The 19129-nt window shown below is 36.3% G+C and overlaps 1 protein-coding gene across 1 annotated transcript in view; it reads left to right on the top strand.

Moving 5' to 3' along the window:
• The window catches only part of KPNA4 (karyopherin subunit alpha 4), a 55385-nt gene that overhangs the window by 7612 nt on the left and 28644 nt on the right, over window positions 1-19129 (top strand). The window contains exon 2 of the mRNA XM_082654566.1: window positions 18568-18612. Coding sequence (XP_082510692.1) covers window positions 18568-18612 — 45 coding nt within the window. The remainder of the gene's footprint in view (window positions 1-18567; window positions 18613-19129) is intronic.

The raw sequence follows: 19129 nt of genomic DNA, 5'->3' as shown, positions 1-19129 counted from the left end.
CACTTTCTGAATAGCCATAATTTGTCTCTCAGTTGTTCTTTCAAGTAAAAGTGATGTTCCATGAAAAAAGTGGCTAGTTCAATTAGCAACTTAAACAGTCCCACAAATACTTTTTCCTGAAACAGTCATCCTGCTGCAGAAGGGGGTATGCTGTAGAAATGGTTTATGTGTAATTCCCATTTCATCACAAAATTTTAGAAAGAAAAGGCCTTTTTTTTTTTTTTTTTTTTGTGGTACGCAGGCCTCTCACTGCTGTGGCCTCTCCCGTTGTGGAGCACAGGCTCTGGATGCGCAGGCTCAGCGGCCATGGCTCACGGGCCCAGCCGCTCCGCGGCACGTGGGATCTTCCCGGACCCGGGGCACGAACCCATGTCCCCTGCATCAGCAGGTGGACTCTCAACCACTGCGCCACCAAGGAAGCCCAAAAGGCCGGTTTTTAATAAAAGTAATTTTTTTACTGTTTCATCAAGGACATTATTCTTTTTTTTTAACATTTTTTTCTTTTTAAAAAAATTATTTTGTTTATTTTTGGCTGCGTTGGGTCTTTGTTGCTGTGCATGGGCTTTCTCTAGTTGCAGTGAGCGGCAGCTACTTTTCGTTGTGGTGCGCGGGATTCTCATTGCAGTGACTTCTCTTGTTGTGGAGCACGGGCTCTAGGTGCACAAGCATCAGTAGTTGTGGCACGCGGGCTCTAGAGCACAGGCTCAATAGTTGTGGCGCACGGGCTTAGTTGCTTTGCGGGATGTGGGATCTTCCCGGACCAGGGCTTGAACCCGTGTCCCCTGCATTGGCAGGAGGATTCTTAACCACTACACCACCAGGGAAGCCCCTCATCAAGGACATTCTTCAGTGAACAGTCTTTTTTTCTTTTTAACTGAAACACAATGACTATTATTACAGCTTGGTGACATTGCCTTAATTCATGGTAAAGCACCAGCGGCTTTACCCATTGCAGTGCAGTACAGTGCAAATGTTAACATAATAAAAAAAAATTAGTAGTAGTAATTTAAGAAAATAGTTTGGACCTTGTGGACCCTCTGAAAAGGTCTCAGTGTCCCCACAGGGGCCCACTGACCACACTTTGAGAATCACTGTCTGTGTTATTATTGTTGCTTCTGTTATAGGTGATTGTCACTTTTAATTAATAAAAGACTCTTGAAGGGCTTTACAGTATCACAGTTAAATAACATGGACTATGGAGTCACACCTGGATTTGAACCCTAGTTCCTCTATTTAATAGTTATGGAAGTTAACTTAATCTCTTTAAACTACTTAAATGCTTAATAGTGCATGGCATATAGTGCAGGTAGAGTGAATGGTGGCTGTTTTTATTTCTACCAACTTGCTTCATCATACATTACATCCAAATAACCCCCTGTGTTCCCTGTCAGATTAACATTTTGTTTGCAGTTCCTTTTGTACCACTGTGCACCGTAATTCACATCACATCACATGAATTGGAGAAGGCTTCTTTTTCCCTTCATTAGCACTCAAGTGAAAGCCTACTTTCTCCTGCATGCTTAACCAAATTGTCACAAAATTACCAGTTTCTGACTTCATTTCTCTAATCCTGTGTTGTAAGTAGGTTAGTAAATACTTTATGAAGATTTTGTAACCGTTGTCCTGTAAGACTGTAAATTTAACCAGAAAATAGCTCTGATTCACATTATTTGGTACACGTAATGAAAAGTGGTTTAAGGCCATAGACATTTACTGGTATTACAAGATTAGCTTGATTATTTACAATGCTAAACTGTTTTCTGTTACTGTTTATTTACTGTTAGGACAAAATTTGATTAGCTATCACTTTTATCCTAAATTTAATTTACATTGAACTTAATGTAAATTACATTTTCAATAATGGTGTATTTTGGCAAACCTGAAATTTCTTTAAATTTGTATTAACAAAAGTCAGAATCCTAAGATAATGTGGTGTTTCATAATTTGGTGATAGACATATTTTTAATATTAGAAAGCAAATTATGTTCTGTCTCAGTTTCTAGTTCTTTAAATGAAAGCTTTAGTTGCCCAGTATCTACTCATAATACTTGTTTCAGTTTTTACAGCATGTATGGTTCCTTAAAGTAAGTGTTATGTGAATTCAGTTACAGTAGTTGTATCCTGAAGGCCCTACAGCTAGTCTCTACCTGGTTGTATTAAATGACCCTAACCTTTTTGCCACCCATCCTGCCTATTCCCCTGTTCCTCTTTAGCCACTTTCAGCTGTTGCAGGTCCAGAAAAGAAAAAAGCAAAATAAAGTCTTAAGATTTTTGAATAATTGTTACATTACTCTTGGTTCTTTAGTAATTATGAAACCCAGTATTTTCTTTGTTTAGAATAGTGGCTTTAAATACCATAAACTTTTTCCATAATGTTGATATTAAAAGTTAGGTCTGATAGCTTTAGGCTGAAAGAGCTGATTTTTTAATATTATACAGTTTTGTTTTGGGGAACAGAAACCCAGCTAAAATTAGTTAAAGCAAAGTGGGGGAATCTGGCTCTCATAACCCAGTAAGTTCATAGCTAAGACATAGCTCACATTATAAGAGTTCTAATGAAAGTCTAGGGAGGACTCTGATTGATCAAGATTTGATTGCATACTTACACCTGAATTAAATCACTGTGGGCAGAGGAATGTGGTTCTGTGATTGGCCAGCACAAAGTCATGTGCCGTAGGCCAGCTGTGTGTGTGGGGGGGTTGCTTTTGTTGGGGGAGGGTGTTGGTGCCTCCACTTAAAACACAGGTTTCTCAGAAGAATGAGGGGTCTGTCTGTTAGAGTAAGAAGAACGGAAGAAAAAACCTGTTGAAGACAAAATTATAAAGCACTACCATCCAATACAGATGTAGAATGGTTTCTTATTTTGCCTTTGACTATTATGTAGAGGTGTTCACAGGTATAGCTACAGAATTGAGTTCATTGTTGATCAACTGTTTTCTCAAACGTCTTATATAAGAGTCTTCACACTTTTTTCTCTTAATGTCTTGAATAAGTTTTCCCAATTCCCTTTTGTTCTCCAGCTTTAAAATGGTATTGTCTTTAAATTATGACAAAGCTTATTTAGGACCAATAAACAAATAAAATGTATGATCCAACAGCATTAGTCATTAAGCTGAAAACCATAATGAGATACCACTTCACACCTACTAGCGTAGCTGTAAGCAAAAAGATAGACAATAACAGGTGTTGATGAGGATGTGGAGAAAGTGGAACCCTCATATATGGCTGATGAGAATGTAAAATTGTGCAGCCACTTTGGAATGCAGTTTGGCAGTTCCTTAAAAAGTTAAAGGGTTAATATGTGACCCAGCAGTTCCACTCCTAGGTATAAAACCCAAAAGAATTGAAAACAAGTGTCTGCACAAAAACTTGTACATGAATGTTCATAGTAGCATTATCTAAAATAGGCAAAACATGGAAACAACCCAAATGTCCATCAACTGATGAATTGATAAACAAAACCTGGATATGCATACAGTGGAATATTATTCTACCATAAAAAGGAATGAAGTACTGCTACATGCTACTACATGGATGAACCTTGAAAAAATGCTAAGAAGCCAGTCACAAAAGTTCACATATTCTGTAATTACATTTATACGAAATGTCCAGGATAGGCAAATCCAAAGAGACAAAGTTGATTAGTGGTTGCCAAGGCCTTGGGACAAGGGGCACATGGGGACTGGCTGCTAATAGGTATAGGGCTTTTTGTGGTGAAGAATATGATCTGGAATTGGATGGTGGTGATTGATGTGCAACTTTGTGAATATACTAAAAATGACAGAATTTTACACTTTAAATGAGTGAATTGTATAGTATGTGAATTATATCTCACTAAAGTTGTAGCTTAATTAAGAGAAATAAGTAGGGCTTGTGGCAACTTTCTACTACCTAAGGGTCACAGGTGAACTCTTGGCAGCTCTTTTTCACTCACTTTTCATCTATCCTTCCCTGTATTGAATTCATTTGTTCAGCAAGTAATTACTCAGTTTCTGTGTCTGAGCTTCTGTTGTAAGCAGTGAGGCTAGAGCAATGAATAACACAGGCTAAATTCCTATTCTCATCAGTTCTACATTCTAGAAGGTCAAGATTTCTCAGATCCCTGCTGTAAACTGACCCTGTGGTGATATTTAACCACTGTGAGCTAGTGTTGTAGTAGATCCCTTATCTTTCTTTCCTAAAGTCAAATTTATAATAAATAACATACCTTAAATTTGAAAGGAAAGGATATCCTAAATGTTTGGCATCCAATAACTCTTCCCTTAAGATTTGTGGAAAAGGTTGATTATTAGAATGAGAAGACCTAGGATTGCATCTCATGAGCTATATGCCATCAGGAAAGCTTTATAATAATTTTTTTAGCCTCAATTTCTGTAAAATTAAAATCCCACTTTAGTGGATACTTTCTTTGATTAAGCTTTTAAAAATGCAAGGAATAGGGACTTCCTTGGCTGTCCAGTGGTTAGGACTTGGTGCTTTCACTGCAGAGAGGCCTGGGTTCAGTCCCTGGTCGGGGAATTAAGATCCCACAAGCTGCGCTACGTGGCCAAAAAAAAAAAAAAAAAAAAAAAGAGAGAGAATGCAAGGAACACCCTTATTCAGACTATATCAAATAAGGGTGGGGTGTTAGGAACATTAAGGAACCAGTTCTCACATTATCCCAGATATTTCAGGTAGGAGTATCTTGGTAGGAATTAATGGATCTTTGCTCTACTGCTCTGCCAGCCACTAATTCAGCTACTAAATTTTATTTTTCCTGGGTACTGACTCTCTTAGTCTTTATATAATTTTCGTGTTGAATTACTGAGAGAATCTGCTTATGCTGATAAGCTCTGCCCAAACTGAGGCAGATTGTTTTTACTGCTGGCCTGTTTATGGATTGGCTTTTCCCCTTCACCTCCTCCACCAGTCAGCTGTGGTGTGGGGAAGGGGGGTGTCACATAAGTAACATCCTTTGCTGGCTTTGCAGCAACATCCCTGGAAAGAGAAGTTTCTCTGTGATAAGGTTGTAAGTATGACGTTATTTAGTCAATGTCACTCCATTCTTACTTTTCTGTTAGCTTTGTACTCACTGTTCAAATCTGGGGCAAATCATTATTACCTCATCTCTACAGTGGTTGCCTTATTTCTGCTATTGCTCTGCTCTAATTCATAAAATAACCAGCGTGGTTCTTTTAAAAAATAAGTAAATCATATCAACGCTCCTCCTCTGCTTCAGTTGCATCCCACCACATTTAGCTTTCAAACTCCTTACTGAGACCTTTAAGACCTTGCCAAATCTTGTCCCTGTCTCCTTCTCCTACCTCTCTCACTTATTATCTCCTTTATACTATGCTCTCACTCATCTTCTTTTAATTCCTCTAACTCTAACACATTAATAGCCCTCTCCAGGCCTTTCACACATGCTGCTCTGTCAGAATGCCCTTCCCACTCCCTTTTTCTTCATCCCCTTTCCTTCGCCTGCCTGGTTATTTCTCATCTTTTGAATCTTCAATATCATTTACTTAGAGGCCATCCCTGAAGAGGCTAGTTGAAAGTTAAATCCCCCTGTTGTTTTCCTTGAGAATACGTATCATAATTTGTTAGTGTATTTACTCAATGTTAAATTCTCCCATCAGACTATAAGCTCCCTGAGAGTATGAACCTTGTCTATTTTGTATACCACTCTATTCTTAATTCTTGTCACAGAGCCTGGCAGATAAGTGGCACTTAAATAAATACTTGTGGAAATCAAATGCAACTTTAAAAAAGAAAAAACAAAAAAGAGAGTCATGTACTCTGATTAGAATTAGTGACTAAATCATATTTTTCAAATCAAGTTAATTTTTCTCTCTTTTTAAAAATATTTATTTATTTTGGCTGCACTGGATCTTCGTTGCGGCACGTGGGATCTACATTGCAGCATGTGGGCTTCTTAGTTGCGGCATGCCGGCTTCTTAGTTGTGGCATGCATGTAGAATCTAGTTCCCGGACCAGAGATCAAACCTGGCCCCCCTGTATTGGGAGCTCAGAGTCTTACCCACTGGACCACGAGGAAAGTCCCAAGTTAATTTTTTTCTCTTGAAATGGTAATGGCATGGTAATTGTAGAAATTTTTTAGAAAAATGGAAAAATAAAATAATCCTCCATAATCTTACTGCTGTTAATCTTTTGGAATGTTTCCTTTTTCTTGTGTACATTTTGAAATATATTTGGACTTAATTTGGGTTCTAATGAGAATAACTCATAGTAGAATATAGCAAAGTTTCTTAAGTTTGGCACTATTGACATCTTGGGCCAGATAATTCTTTGTTGTGGGAAACTTCCCTTTGTGTTGTAGGATGTTTAGTAGCATCCCTTGCCTCTGCCCATTTGATTCCAGTAGCATGTCTGTCCCCTTCCCCCCAAGTTGTAAAAACCAAAATTGTCTCCAGAAATTACCAAATGCCCCTGAGTGGCAAAATCACCCTGGGTGAGAACCATTGGGACGCAGTCTTGTGGGATATAAAATTAACCAACACTAACAAGGAACAACCTGAAAAGGAAATTGAGAGGCATACCCATTTACAGTAACATCAAAAGGAATATAATACTTAGGAATAAAACTAACCAATGAGAAGAAAAACTTTTACACTGAAAACTGTAAAATGTTGCTGAAAGAAATTAAAGGGGACACAAATAAATGGAAAGACATACTGTGTTCATGGATAGAAAGACTTATTATTGTTAAATGTCTGTACTACCCAAAGTGATCTACAGATTTAATGCAAATCTACGGATTTGTCAAAATCTCAGTGGTATTATTTGTAGAAATAGAAAAATCCATCTTAAAATTCATGTGGAATCTCAATGGGCCCCAAATAGTCAAAAGTAATCTTGAAAAAGAAGATAAAGTTGGAGGTCTCATACTTCCTGATTTTAAAACTTAATACAAAGCTACAGTAATGAAAACTGTGATACTTGCATAAAGTCAGACATATAGACCAATGGAATAGAATGGGGAGCCCAGAAATAAACCCTAGCATGTATGGGCAAATTATTTTTGGTGAGAGTGCCAAGACCATTCAGTGGTAAAAGGACAGTCTTTTCAACAAATGGTGCTGGGAATATTTGATATCCACAAGCAAAAGAATGAAGTTGGACCCTAACCTAATACCATATACAAAAATTAACTCAAAATGTATCAAGAGCCTAAATATAAGACAAAACAATAAAACTCTTAAGAAGAAAACGTAGGACAAAGGCTTCATGACATGAAACTAGCAGTGATTTCTTGGATATGACACCAAAAGCATAGGTGACAAAAGAGAAAATAGGTAAATTGGACTACATCAAACGTTAAGATTTCTGTACATAAAAGGACCCAGTCAACATTGTGAAAAGGCAACTGGCGGAATGGGAGAAAATACTTGCACATCTAATATGTGGTTAACATCCAGAATATATAAAGAACTCCTACAACTCAATAACAAAAAAATAAACCTCTATTTTAAAATGGGCAAAGGATTTGAATAAACATATCTCCAAAGAAGTTATACAAGTGGCCAACAAGCATATGAAAAGGTGTTCAACATTACTAGTTATTGAGGAAATGGGCAGGTCAGAACCACAATGGGATACCACCTTATACCCATTAGAATGACTACTGAAAAAACAAAATCAAAAAAAAAAAAAAGACCCCAGAAAATAACAAGCGTTGATGAAGATGTGGAGAAATTGGTACCATGGTACACTGTTGGTGAGAATGCAAAATTGTTCAGCCACTATGGAAAATGGTATGGTGATTCCTCAAAAAATTAAAAATAGAATTACCATATGACCCAGCAACTCCACTCCTGGGTTCGGAATATACCCAAAAGAATTGAAAAGGACTTGAAAGAGGTATTTGTACCCTTAATAGTCATAGCAGCATTATCTGCAGTAGTCAAAAGGTGGAAGCAAGCCAAGTGTCCTTCAGTGGGTGAATGGACAAATAAAATGTGGTATATGCATGCAATGGAATATTCTGACTTAAGAAGAAAGGAAATTCTGGCACATTACAATGTGGGTGAAACTTGAAGCCATTATGCTAAGTCACAAAAAGCAAAAATTGTACAATTCCACCTATATTAGGTACCTAGAATAGCAAAATTCATAGAAACAGAAAGTAGCGTAATGGTTGCCCGGGGGGAAGGGGAAATAGGGAGTTGATGTTTAATAGGTTATTGGGTTTCAGTTTATTGAGATGAAGAGTTTTGGACATTGGGTGCACAAAAATGCAAATGTACTGAACTCTTCACTTAAGAATTATTACAATGGCAAATTTTACATTTTTTAATAAAAATTTTTTAGTTAGAAATGGTTATGATAGTATGTTTTATGTCGTGTATTTTACCACAGTTTAAAAAAAGAAAAGAAAAAACACTTGACAACCAATGTTAGTGAGGATGTGGAGCAAGGGGAAGTCTCATTCATTGCTGGTGGGAATACAAATTGGTACAGCCACGTTGAAAGGCAGTTTGGCAAGGTTTCTTACTCTTACCATACAATTCATTAATCACACTCTTTGGTTTTTATGCAAATGAAGGTAAGTAAACTATGATACATTGAGACAATGGAATATTATTCAGCACTAAGAAAAAATGTTCTATCAAACTATTAAAAGACATGGAAGAAGCTTAAATATATACTACTAAATGAAAGATGCCAATCTAAAAAGGCCACCTCCTGTATGATTCCAGCTATATGACATTCTGGAAAAGGCAAAAGTGTAGAGACAGTGAAAGATCAGTGGTTTCCAGAGACTGTAGGCAGAGTACAGAGGATTTTTAGGGCAGTGAAACTAATCTGTATGATACTATAATAATGGTAGATACATGTTATTTTACGTTTGTCAAAACCTGTAGGATGTACCCTAATGTAAACTATGGACTTTGGGTGATAATGATGTGTCATAGGTTTGTCATTTGTAACAAAGGTACCACACTAGTACAGAATGTTGATAGTGGAGGAGGGACGAGGAATACATGGGAACTCTGTACTTTCTGTTCAGTTTTTCTGTGGGCTTAAAACTGCTCTAAAGTTTACTTTTCAAAAAGGTGTGTATGGCATGATATTATTCATATTAAATGTTAAATGTATTAAAACTATTATAGATGTGTTGATATACAGTCAAAACACTCATGAGAATTCAGAAAAATGGTTGCTTCTGGGAAGGCAAAAGGGGAAAGGGAGTGGAGAGGGTTGAGGTTGGAATGAGGTTTCAGCAGTATCTGTAATACTTAGAAATTCTTATTTCTTTAAAAAATAAAGCAAATGGGACAAAATAGTGATATTTATTGATACATGAGTATCTTATGATTTTCTCTACTTTTTTGTATATTTGACATTTCAAAAAATAATTTCATACTTATAGAAGTGGTTAATTTGGGAATATATATGTTAAAATGTAGTCTACTTCATTGACTGCATTGATGGAGGGGGAACCATTATTTACACAAATTTAGTCTTGTCCTGAAATATACGACCTACTCAGAAATAAGACTGCTTGCAGAGTGGCTTAAGGGAACAGGGAAGGGCTAGAGAGTGGGGTTTGTTTTCATTTGGAGAAATCTGTGTTGTGTAGATAACAGAGCTCACCTTTGGTTCTGTAACTTATTCAGGTACAGTACTGTAGCACAGTAAATAACATGTGGGTTAGAAGCTTTGAGTCTTGGGTAGTATTTTTCAGCTTATTAAGTGTCCAGGGATGGGAATAAACGGTAACAGAAACAGACCAGAATTCATAGTAGATTTGGGGTGGGGGTATTGTTTCTGTGATGATAAGCCATATTAAATTATAAAGTAAATATACAGTAATCTGATGGTTCTCAGTCCTCATCTTATTTGACCTGTCAGTACCATTTGACATAGTTAATTATGTATTCTTCCTTGAAAAGTAATTTTTTTTCACTTGATTCCAGCTTTGCACAGATTCCTATTGTCTTCTGTCTCACTGACTGTTACTTCTTAGTTCTCTGCCCCTTAATATTTAAAGTGCCTGAAGTTATGCTCACTCTGTAGATAATCTTATCAAATCATTTGGTTTTAAATGCGATTTATACACAGCCAGCTTTCTAAGTTGATATTTTTAGTCCTAACCTCTTCCTTGAAACCTAGGCTCAAACTGACGTCTTGACTCATTTTGATTCATTATAAGTATATTAAACTTAGCATGTTCAAAAGTCATATTACTCCCCAAACCTGCTCATCATTCAGTCTGCCCCATCTCAGTAAATGGTAGTTCCATCTTTCACTTAACTTGGACCAAAAACCTTCCATTCCTCATTGTTTCCTCTCTTTCACAGTCTTATCTAGCCCATTAATTAGCACATTTTGTAGATTCAATCTTCGGAATATATCAGTCTTCAGAATCTGCATCTCATTATGTCCCCTGCTATCACTCTGCTCCAAACTATTAGCTCTTATTTGGACTACTACAGTTACGTTGTATTCCCAACACAGCAGCTGGAATGATTCTGTTTTAAGTCAGAGTATGATGTCTCATTTGCTCAGAACCCATCAGTGGCTTTCTATCGCACTAAGAGTAAATGCCAAAATCTTTACAGTGGCCATCCATTTCCTTCTCCTCTGTTCATTGCATGTCAGCCACCTGGACTCTGCCTTTCCTCTTCTCTTATGTCTGGTCCTTTTTTACTTGCTAATTCCTCTGCCTTGAATACTTTCTGCTAAATTACCAGCATGGCTTGCTTACTCATCTTAAGGTCTTTACTTAAAAATATCCCTCTTCTTGGGACTTTCCTGGTGGTTCAGTGGTTAAGACTCCGTGCTCCCAATGCAGCGGCCCCAGATTCAATCCCTGGTCAGGGAACTAGATCCTGCACGCTGCAACTAAGACCTGGAGGAGCCAAATAAATAAATATTTTTTAAACATTTTTTTTAAAGTTAAAAAAAATCCACTTTCTTGGCTTTATATTTTTTCTAATACTTGTCACTATCTAACATATATTTTAGGTTTTTTTTTTTTTTTTTTTTTTTTTTTTTTACAGTACGCGGGCCTCTGACTGTTGTGGCCTCTCCCGTTGCGGAGCACAGGCTCCGGACGTGCAGGCTCAGCGGCCATGGCTCACGGGTCCAGCCGCTCTGCGGCATGTGGGATCCTCCCGGACCAGGGCACGAACCTGTGTCCCCTGCATTGGCAGGCGGACTCTCAACCACTGTGCCATCAGGGAAGTCCTATATTTTAGTTTTATTTATTGTCTTTCCCCACACTAGGTTCTGTGAAGTCAGAGATTTTTATCCTTTTGTTCCCTGCTGTGTCCTTAACACTGAGAACAGTTTATGGTATATAATGATCAGTAAACATTTGTTGGGTGAATTACTGGCTTTTTGTGTAGATGTACACATCTGTTTAGTATGTGAGCATAATTAGAGTTAATGCTTCTCAAATGGTGTTTTAGTAAAGCAATTCAGTGATTTACCTTTTAATGAAGTTTTTCTGTTGCCATTGTGAAAGTCTTTGAACATAAGTTCACAAAGAAAAATAAATATTTTGAAAATACTGAGGAAAAAGAAGGAAAAGTGGCTTATTTGAAGAGATATGCAACAGAAGGAGACCTAGAATGAAAAGGTAGTATGGTCTAGTATAAAGAACATTGGTCTGGGGCCAGGATAATCTGAGCCTTGGACAAGTCACTATAAAATGAGATAGTTTAAATGATTTCTATTTTTTCCAGTTTACAAAATCCTACAATGATATTTGTGTAGATTTTTCTGTAACAAAACCATGAATTTGAATTGATTATATTCATAAAATGTACATACAAGGAAAATATTCCTTAATCTCCTGCTTTTCATGTTTTATTTTAATCTGATCTTGTTTTGTAAATGGAAAAAATAATTGGTTTTCTCATGTGAGAATGCACTAAATAAACAGAGATAGCAGATTTCTTTAGCAGTGTTGACTTGGGTTCTGTTGACTTCCTTAACTTGGTTGAATCTCATTTGGTTTCTTGTTCTTCGTAATTTTTCCCAATGTCTTTCCCGTATGTTTTCTTCAACTTGTTATTCAGTCAGTTCCTGAAATTGTATTTCTTCTATGAAGTACTCAAAACCTTTGAAGAGAAATGATCACTCTTGCCAGGATTTGATCAGTCTCATTCTAAAAGAGAAGGGAGTACCTTCCCTTTTGCTCATATAAAATTCAAACATGCATTGTTTGGTATAACAGGTGTCTCTATGTGTTGTCCTTAATCACTTTCTATGTGATTCTGAAAGTTCACCTTGGAGCATTTCCCATCTTTGAGAGGGTTGGTTATATGTGTCTCACCAAACTTATGGTCATTTCTTAACCTTTTTTCTTTCCCTACCAAACACCTCCTCCTTGCCAGCAGCACGCATGCACAGACACACATACACACAGAGTTCATTTGTTTGGTAATGATCTCTGTTACCAAATCTATTGAAAGCTCAATGATTTCCATGTGCTTTGCAGCATAATTTAAGGCCAGAAAAAACCCTGCAAAATGTGAAAACACAGAGCAGTTACGCCAGAGCCACACAATATCTTTTCATTGTTTACAATCTTGAGCTATGGCTTTCTCAGTATTCTTAGCATAGAAGTTATTGCCATGGGTAGTAACTTGTACTAATGGCAATTTTAAATATTTTTGTGACTTTGTTTTTTGAAGTTGATAACATTGATAAAATTTTTGAGACATAAAAGATGTTAGAATCCCTTCACTCTACAGATGAAGGAATTAATGCCCATAAACATGGTAACTTGACTAAGATTACAGTAATAAAAGGTAGAGCTGGGACTAGTAGCCATATACCAGTAGTTTAGCCATATGGTAGTACCCATCTTGGGGGGAGACATGTATGTATTCTGTATTTTCTCCTCTGTTATGTGTGTGTGTATATACACCTCTTGTACAATATAGGTGAATATAGAAAACTTAGGAAATTTAACTTTTTCCTTTTCTTCTTACCTTTGTTTTCTAACTTTTCCAAATATGTATAACTTTTGAATTTAATGTATTTCCCTATTGTTTGAATATTGATTAGATAGTGAAACTCTACTGTAATGCCATTCCTTAGAGTTAACAACTATTAACAGTTTCTAACATTTTTGTGATTTTTATCTTTTTTTTTTAATTTATTTTTTGGCTGCATTGGGTTTTTGTTGCTGTGTGTGGGCTTTCTCTAGTTGAAGTGAGCAGGGACTACTCTTCATTGCAGTGTGCGGGCTTCTTATTGTGGTGGCTTCTCTTGTTGCGGAGCACGGGCCCTAGAGCACGTGGGCTTCAGTAGTCATGGCTCATGGGCTCTAAAGTGCAGGGTCGGTAGTTGTGGCGCACGGGCTTAGTTGCTCCACGACATGTGGGATCTTCCCGGACCAGGGCTTGAACCTGTGTCCCCAGCATTGGCAGGCGGACTCTTAACCACTGTGCCACCAGGGAAGTCCCTTTGTGATTTTTAAAAAAGTACATTCATGTAATTTAATAATTTTAATAAGTTAAATTTCAATGCTTATAATTTACATGTGGATCATTTTAAAGTATGGTATCTGTAGATTCGAAGTATTTCTTAAAACTTGTCCAAAAGCTTGCCAAGGTTAAATCTGGCCTCCTACAGTGAATTTACTTTTTGTTTTTTGGTGGGTTTTTTTTGCGGTATGTGGGCCTCTCACTGTCGTGACCTCTCCCGTTGCGGGGCACAGGCTCCGGACACGCAGGCTCAGCGGCCATGGCTCACGGGCCTAGCCACTCCACGGCATGTGGGATCTTCCCGGACCAGGGCATGAACCCGTGTCCCCTGCATCGACAGGTGGACTCTCAACCACTGTGCCACCAGGGAAGCCCGTGAATTTACTTTTAAACTTCTCTTATACTCAACCTCCATTCATCTTTTTACTTGTCAGAGATAAGAACTTGATTCTACTTATGAAGACTTTTGTCTATCACTAGTAGTGCTAATTAGAACTTTTCTCTCCTACTGCTGCTATTAATAAATATTATTGCTGAGAAATAAATCCACAGTTTGAGCAAGCATATAACGTTAAGCATTTAACATTAAGCATTTTTTTTATTGTCATAAATGTGAAGTTGGAATTTATTTGCTAATCACCTGCAATTTAACAACATATATGCTATTTGGCAAAGGCATAAATAAGCACCATAATGACTGCTACTGGAGAGATCAACAAGTGGAGATGAGAGGAGGGAGAAATAGGTAAAGAATGGGAAAACAGACTTCTATAGATATTTATTTTTAGCATTTGGTTTACCATATTTATTGGATTAAACAGCTGTTGTACTTATGTTTAGGATGCAATGGTTATATAGGTTGAAAACACTAGTAACTCACTTTTAATTCTCTTTTTGTATATGTTCTATCTTCTACCTGAAATGCCTGTCTCTAACTGAATTTCCATTCAGTCTTAAAGATTCAGCTTATATTTCATCAGCTTATATTTCATCTTTATTACATAGACTCTCTGCTGTTAAGATTAGTATGCACATTATAACACATTACATATATTTAAATGAATAAAGTCAAGTAACATATTTGGAATGGTGTTTGACACCCAGTGTTTGCTAAGTGTTAGGCCTTATTACTATTTTATTAAATTGTATTTTTTTGTCATAAGAGTACTACCTCCTTAAGACCATGGATATGCTATTCTGGTCCATCCTTGTATTTCTTATGATTGGCAAGTAGGTGATTAATAAATATTTGAATACTTGAGTGTGTGCTTTTTAGCAGGCTGTAAGTAGTAATACAGTAGTAATCCACATTGAGGGGAGGATTTGTGTGTGTGTGTGTGTGTGTGTGTAACTTTTTAAAAACTGCTTTATTGGGCTATAGTTTACTTTGCATAAAATTCACACATTTTAAGTATACAATTAAATGATTTTTAGCCAATTTTCAGAGTTGTGGTAATATTACTAAATACCAATTTTAAAATATAGCTCATCACTTCACAAAAGGCCTTATGCCTGATAAATTTTTTTATTCTTTTGTTTTTTTGTGCTATTACCCAAGTATCAGTATTCCTAAGGTAAAAATGACAGGCTGGATGAAATAAAATCAAAGTATTATATCCCTTACCTTTGAATGACTAACTTTAGAATTTTCTTTAAATGTTTTTCTCTAGTAAGACTTACTGAGTCCTTACTGATCTAAACCCTAACTTTTTACTCAAGAAACTTTAAACCATTCAGTTTCATACAGTATATTATTACATCATCATATCTTAAATTAATAGTTTCTAAAGTTTTAAAGAAAACAGTATATTATATGGATAAAAAGTGACTTAGAAATTAACTAGCCATAAGTTGGAAAGAAAGTACTCTACTTTTCACCCCATTGGAGCAGAGAAAGTAATCCCTAGAACCTAGCACAGTAATGGATACATAGTAATTATTTGTTAATTTTAAAAACTACATAACTATTAAATGGAAATGCCATTCTGTGTTCTGTAAGATTCACTTGTTTGAATTTTTTGACAATTTCTTGTTCCCTTTTGCCTGAGTTTAGAACTTTGAAGCTGTATCACAAGCAAAGAAATGTAAAAATTCTGGATGATCAGAGCAGCCTGAACTCTACTGTTTATTGGGGGTGGGGGGCTGGAGACGGGCACCCTCTATAGCCTTTGTTTTTTAGATAGTCTTTGGCCTATAAATAAGCCTTTGGCTAGTTTGGCAGCCTTTTGGAATTCTGATTGACAGCTTACTGTATCAGTTAAGTCATGCGAATCCAGAACTATTATATTTGTATGTAGTATGTAAAAACCCAGCTCTTTAAGATAAGTTAAGATTTAGAAAAAGAAGCCTTGTGTATCCCTTTCATGAGACCTCAGAGAAATAAAAGTCCTTCTTGATTCGAGATGGGGTTGTGATTTGAAAATGTCTAAATATCTAATACCACTTTTAAGACACTTTGTTTTTTGCAATAAAAAACATGGGTAAATGCTGCCAGGTTGTTGTGTAGGATGTCTTTCTATCTAACTATTTCATTCAATCTTCTCTTTACCTTGGAGGTAACAGCTTTCTCTCAAGAGAAGAAAACTCTTTCTTGCTCTATTGTAAAGAGGTTGTCAGTTCTTTTATTTTGCAGATGTTTCTGTGGAGAGTAATAGCCCAAAGCTTATGTCACAGCAACTACAGTGCTAAATTGTTTTGACAAATCCTTTATTAAGAGTTTCAAATTATCAGAAACTAATTTAATAAGTAAGAGGTACAAAAATGGGGGAAAATGTGTGTAAATAAATATTTAGGTCAATATATAGCAGTTGTTTAGGATTTATTAATAGTTTGCTTTATTAAGAAGTTAAAGCCCATTCATTGTACATTAATCCTACTTCTTTAGATGGGATTACAGACTAGACTAGAAATAATCTCTGTCCCTCAAAAGTCTACCTTTTTACTGAACAAATCTTTTAAGTAGTACATTTTGCAGATTTTATTTTCTGTGAGAAACAGGGCATAGTTTTATGTTATTGTTTATTTGAGTTATTTATTGTTTTCGTATTGTGATACAGCGAAAGCGCATTGTCTTGATAATAGTACTTTTGCTTTGGAATGAACCATAGGCTCTAAAATTGGCTTGAACTCTATTTGACTTTAAGACTTGTGGGAGACAATATGGCATAGTGGTTAATTGGCTTTGTATGAGACTCTGAATTCTAATCCTGGCTGTCCCACTTCTAGCCATGTAGCCTTGGCCAAGTAGTTTAACTTCTCTAAACCTCAGTGTCCTCACTTGTAAAAGTAAAAATATTTCTTCTTACTTCTTAAAGGCTGTAATGATTAAACTATGGTGAATATTGAAACTCTTGTTGTAATACTTGTCTACTTATTTTTATTCATTTTGCAACCTATCTTATTAGTATTTTTTAATTGTCTTGGTATTTTTATTTTATTTTAATATTTATTATTTATTTATTTAGGCTGCACCGGGTCTTAGTTGCAACATCAGCCTTCTTAGTTGCAGCATGCAGGCTTCTTAGTTGCAGAATGCATGCAGGATCTAGTTCCCTGACCAGGGATCGAACCCTGGCCCCCTGCATTGGGAGTTTGGAGTCCATTTTCTTAGCAGTTGCTGTATAGTGTATTAGAAGAGGCCTTGAAGAGAGAATTTCCAGTGCATTAGAGGAATAGCAAAGTTAGTGAGGATACAGCAGAATGAATTGAGAGAGTGATAGGAGCTGAGATCTTAGAGGTGGTAACCGGGGGTGGGGGCGGGGGTGAGGGGGTGAGGTAGGAAGACTTAAGCCATTATAATGACTGGGCATTTACTGCAGAGTGGAGAGCCAGTGGATGGTTTTGAAGAGGGGAGTAACATGACCTGATTGACTTTTTAGAAAGGAGTTCTAAAAAGGAGAAAGGAGTTCTTTGCAGAGTCCTTATTCCCATGGAGTCTATGGGTGGAATTCAGGAGGTCCTGGGAACTTAGAAAAAAATTAATTACATCTTTGTTTTCACTAACTTCTAACTGAAACAGTATTCCCTTCAGTTAATAATGTAGCCAATAAACCTCAGTAGTTATTAAAGTTACCTGTGATTTTTGTCACCACCAATAAAAATCAGATTATAGTTGCAAAATATGTTTCATCTAATATCCAGTGCAATGGGCTTTCTCTAGTTGCAGCGAGCGAGGGCTACTCTTCATTGTGGTGGCTTCTCTTGTTGCGGAGTACAGGCTCTAGGCTCACAGGGTTCAGTAGTTGTGGCACGTGGGCTCTAGAATGCAGGCATAGTAGTTGTGGCACACGGGCTTAGTTGTTCCACGGCATATGGGATCTTCCCAGACCAGGGCTCGAACCCGTGTCCACTGCATTGTCAGGCGGGTTCTTAACCATTGCACCACCAGGGAAGTCCTCTATGTTAGGTAACTTTAAAATGAGAAAAACACTTTAAAAAACAGAATGGTTACAGTATGTGGTAGAATAATTAATGTGCTTCTTAGGAAGAATGAAATAGATCTGCCTATACCACCATGGAAGATCTTTAAGATCTTTAATTAAATAAACAAAAATAAGGTGAAGATCAGAATAAATAGATAAGTGTGTCAAAATCATAGTAAATCTAACAATGTTTACCTTTAGAGAAAGAAACTATGAATGGGCAGGAAGGTTCTCTCCCCTTCCCCCATCCCCCCTTTTTTAAAGCAGTTGCATTTACTAACCTTATACATATATTAGTTTTTAAATAGGGAGTTCATATGGGGGGTGAGATTACCTTGTATATATATTACTTTTTAAATAGGAAGTTCATATAGGGGGTGAGATTATGGGTTCTTTTATTCTTTGTACCTTTGTGTTTTTAATAATTCTTATGTTACAGTTTAAAATTTTTATGATATATCCAATATTATAGCTCCATTAATAATTTCAGTGATGTTCAGTATTTGAGAATGTGAATATGAAATGAAGATAGGAAATCATCTATATAATATAACCTTTATTATGAGTAAAATATGACTATGTATATATATGAGTAGAAGAAAAGATAAGGGGATGTACATCAAAATGTTAATATCAGTTTTCTCTGGCTGATGGAATTTGAGGTGATTTTTTTAAAAATAATTTTCTTTAATTTCTTGTAGACTATGAGAAGACAACGAAATGAAGTTGTAGTTGAATTAAGGAAGGTGAGCCTGATTAATATTGGGTACTTTCAAGCATAATTCTAACAACCTTACAGCATATAGAGAAATTAGCAAATGTATATTAATCTCAGGTGCTTAATTGGCATTTCTTTTTCTTTTGAAAATGGAAAGATTGACTAAATTTGACAAGCTATTGAAGTTGACAAGATACAGTTTGTCCACTATCCAAATATAGAGAGAAACACATTATCAAATGATTTTTTCTTATGTAATTTTAAATGATTTATATAAAATATATGTCATACTAAATAGTTCTGCTATTTACAGTAGTAATTACTCCATAAAAGGAACTTGGTACTTAAAAATTTCATCAACTTTTCAAGTATTAAAGTAGGTTAGTTGAGAATATATTTTTAAGTTTGTCACAAACATTTTTAGTGAAATTCAAGTGGCCCTTCAGTTTTGTAAGGTATTGTTGATTTTTGTCTGATTTTGAACTGCGCAACTTTTGCTTTGACTTTGTTTTTAGGTGATAAAGAGAAGCTCCCAGATGATGTAT

This window comes from Grampus griseus, assembly GCF_964374135.1.
Source record: "Grampus griseus genome assembly, chromosome: 5".
NCBI lineage: Eukaryota > Metazoa > Chordata > Mammalia > Artiodactyla > Delphinidae > Grampus > Grampus griseus.
This window is presented reverse-complemented; position numbering and strand designations above follow the sequence as displayed.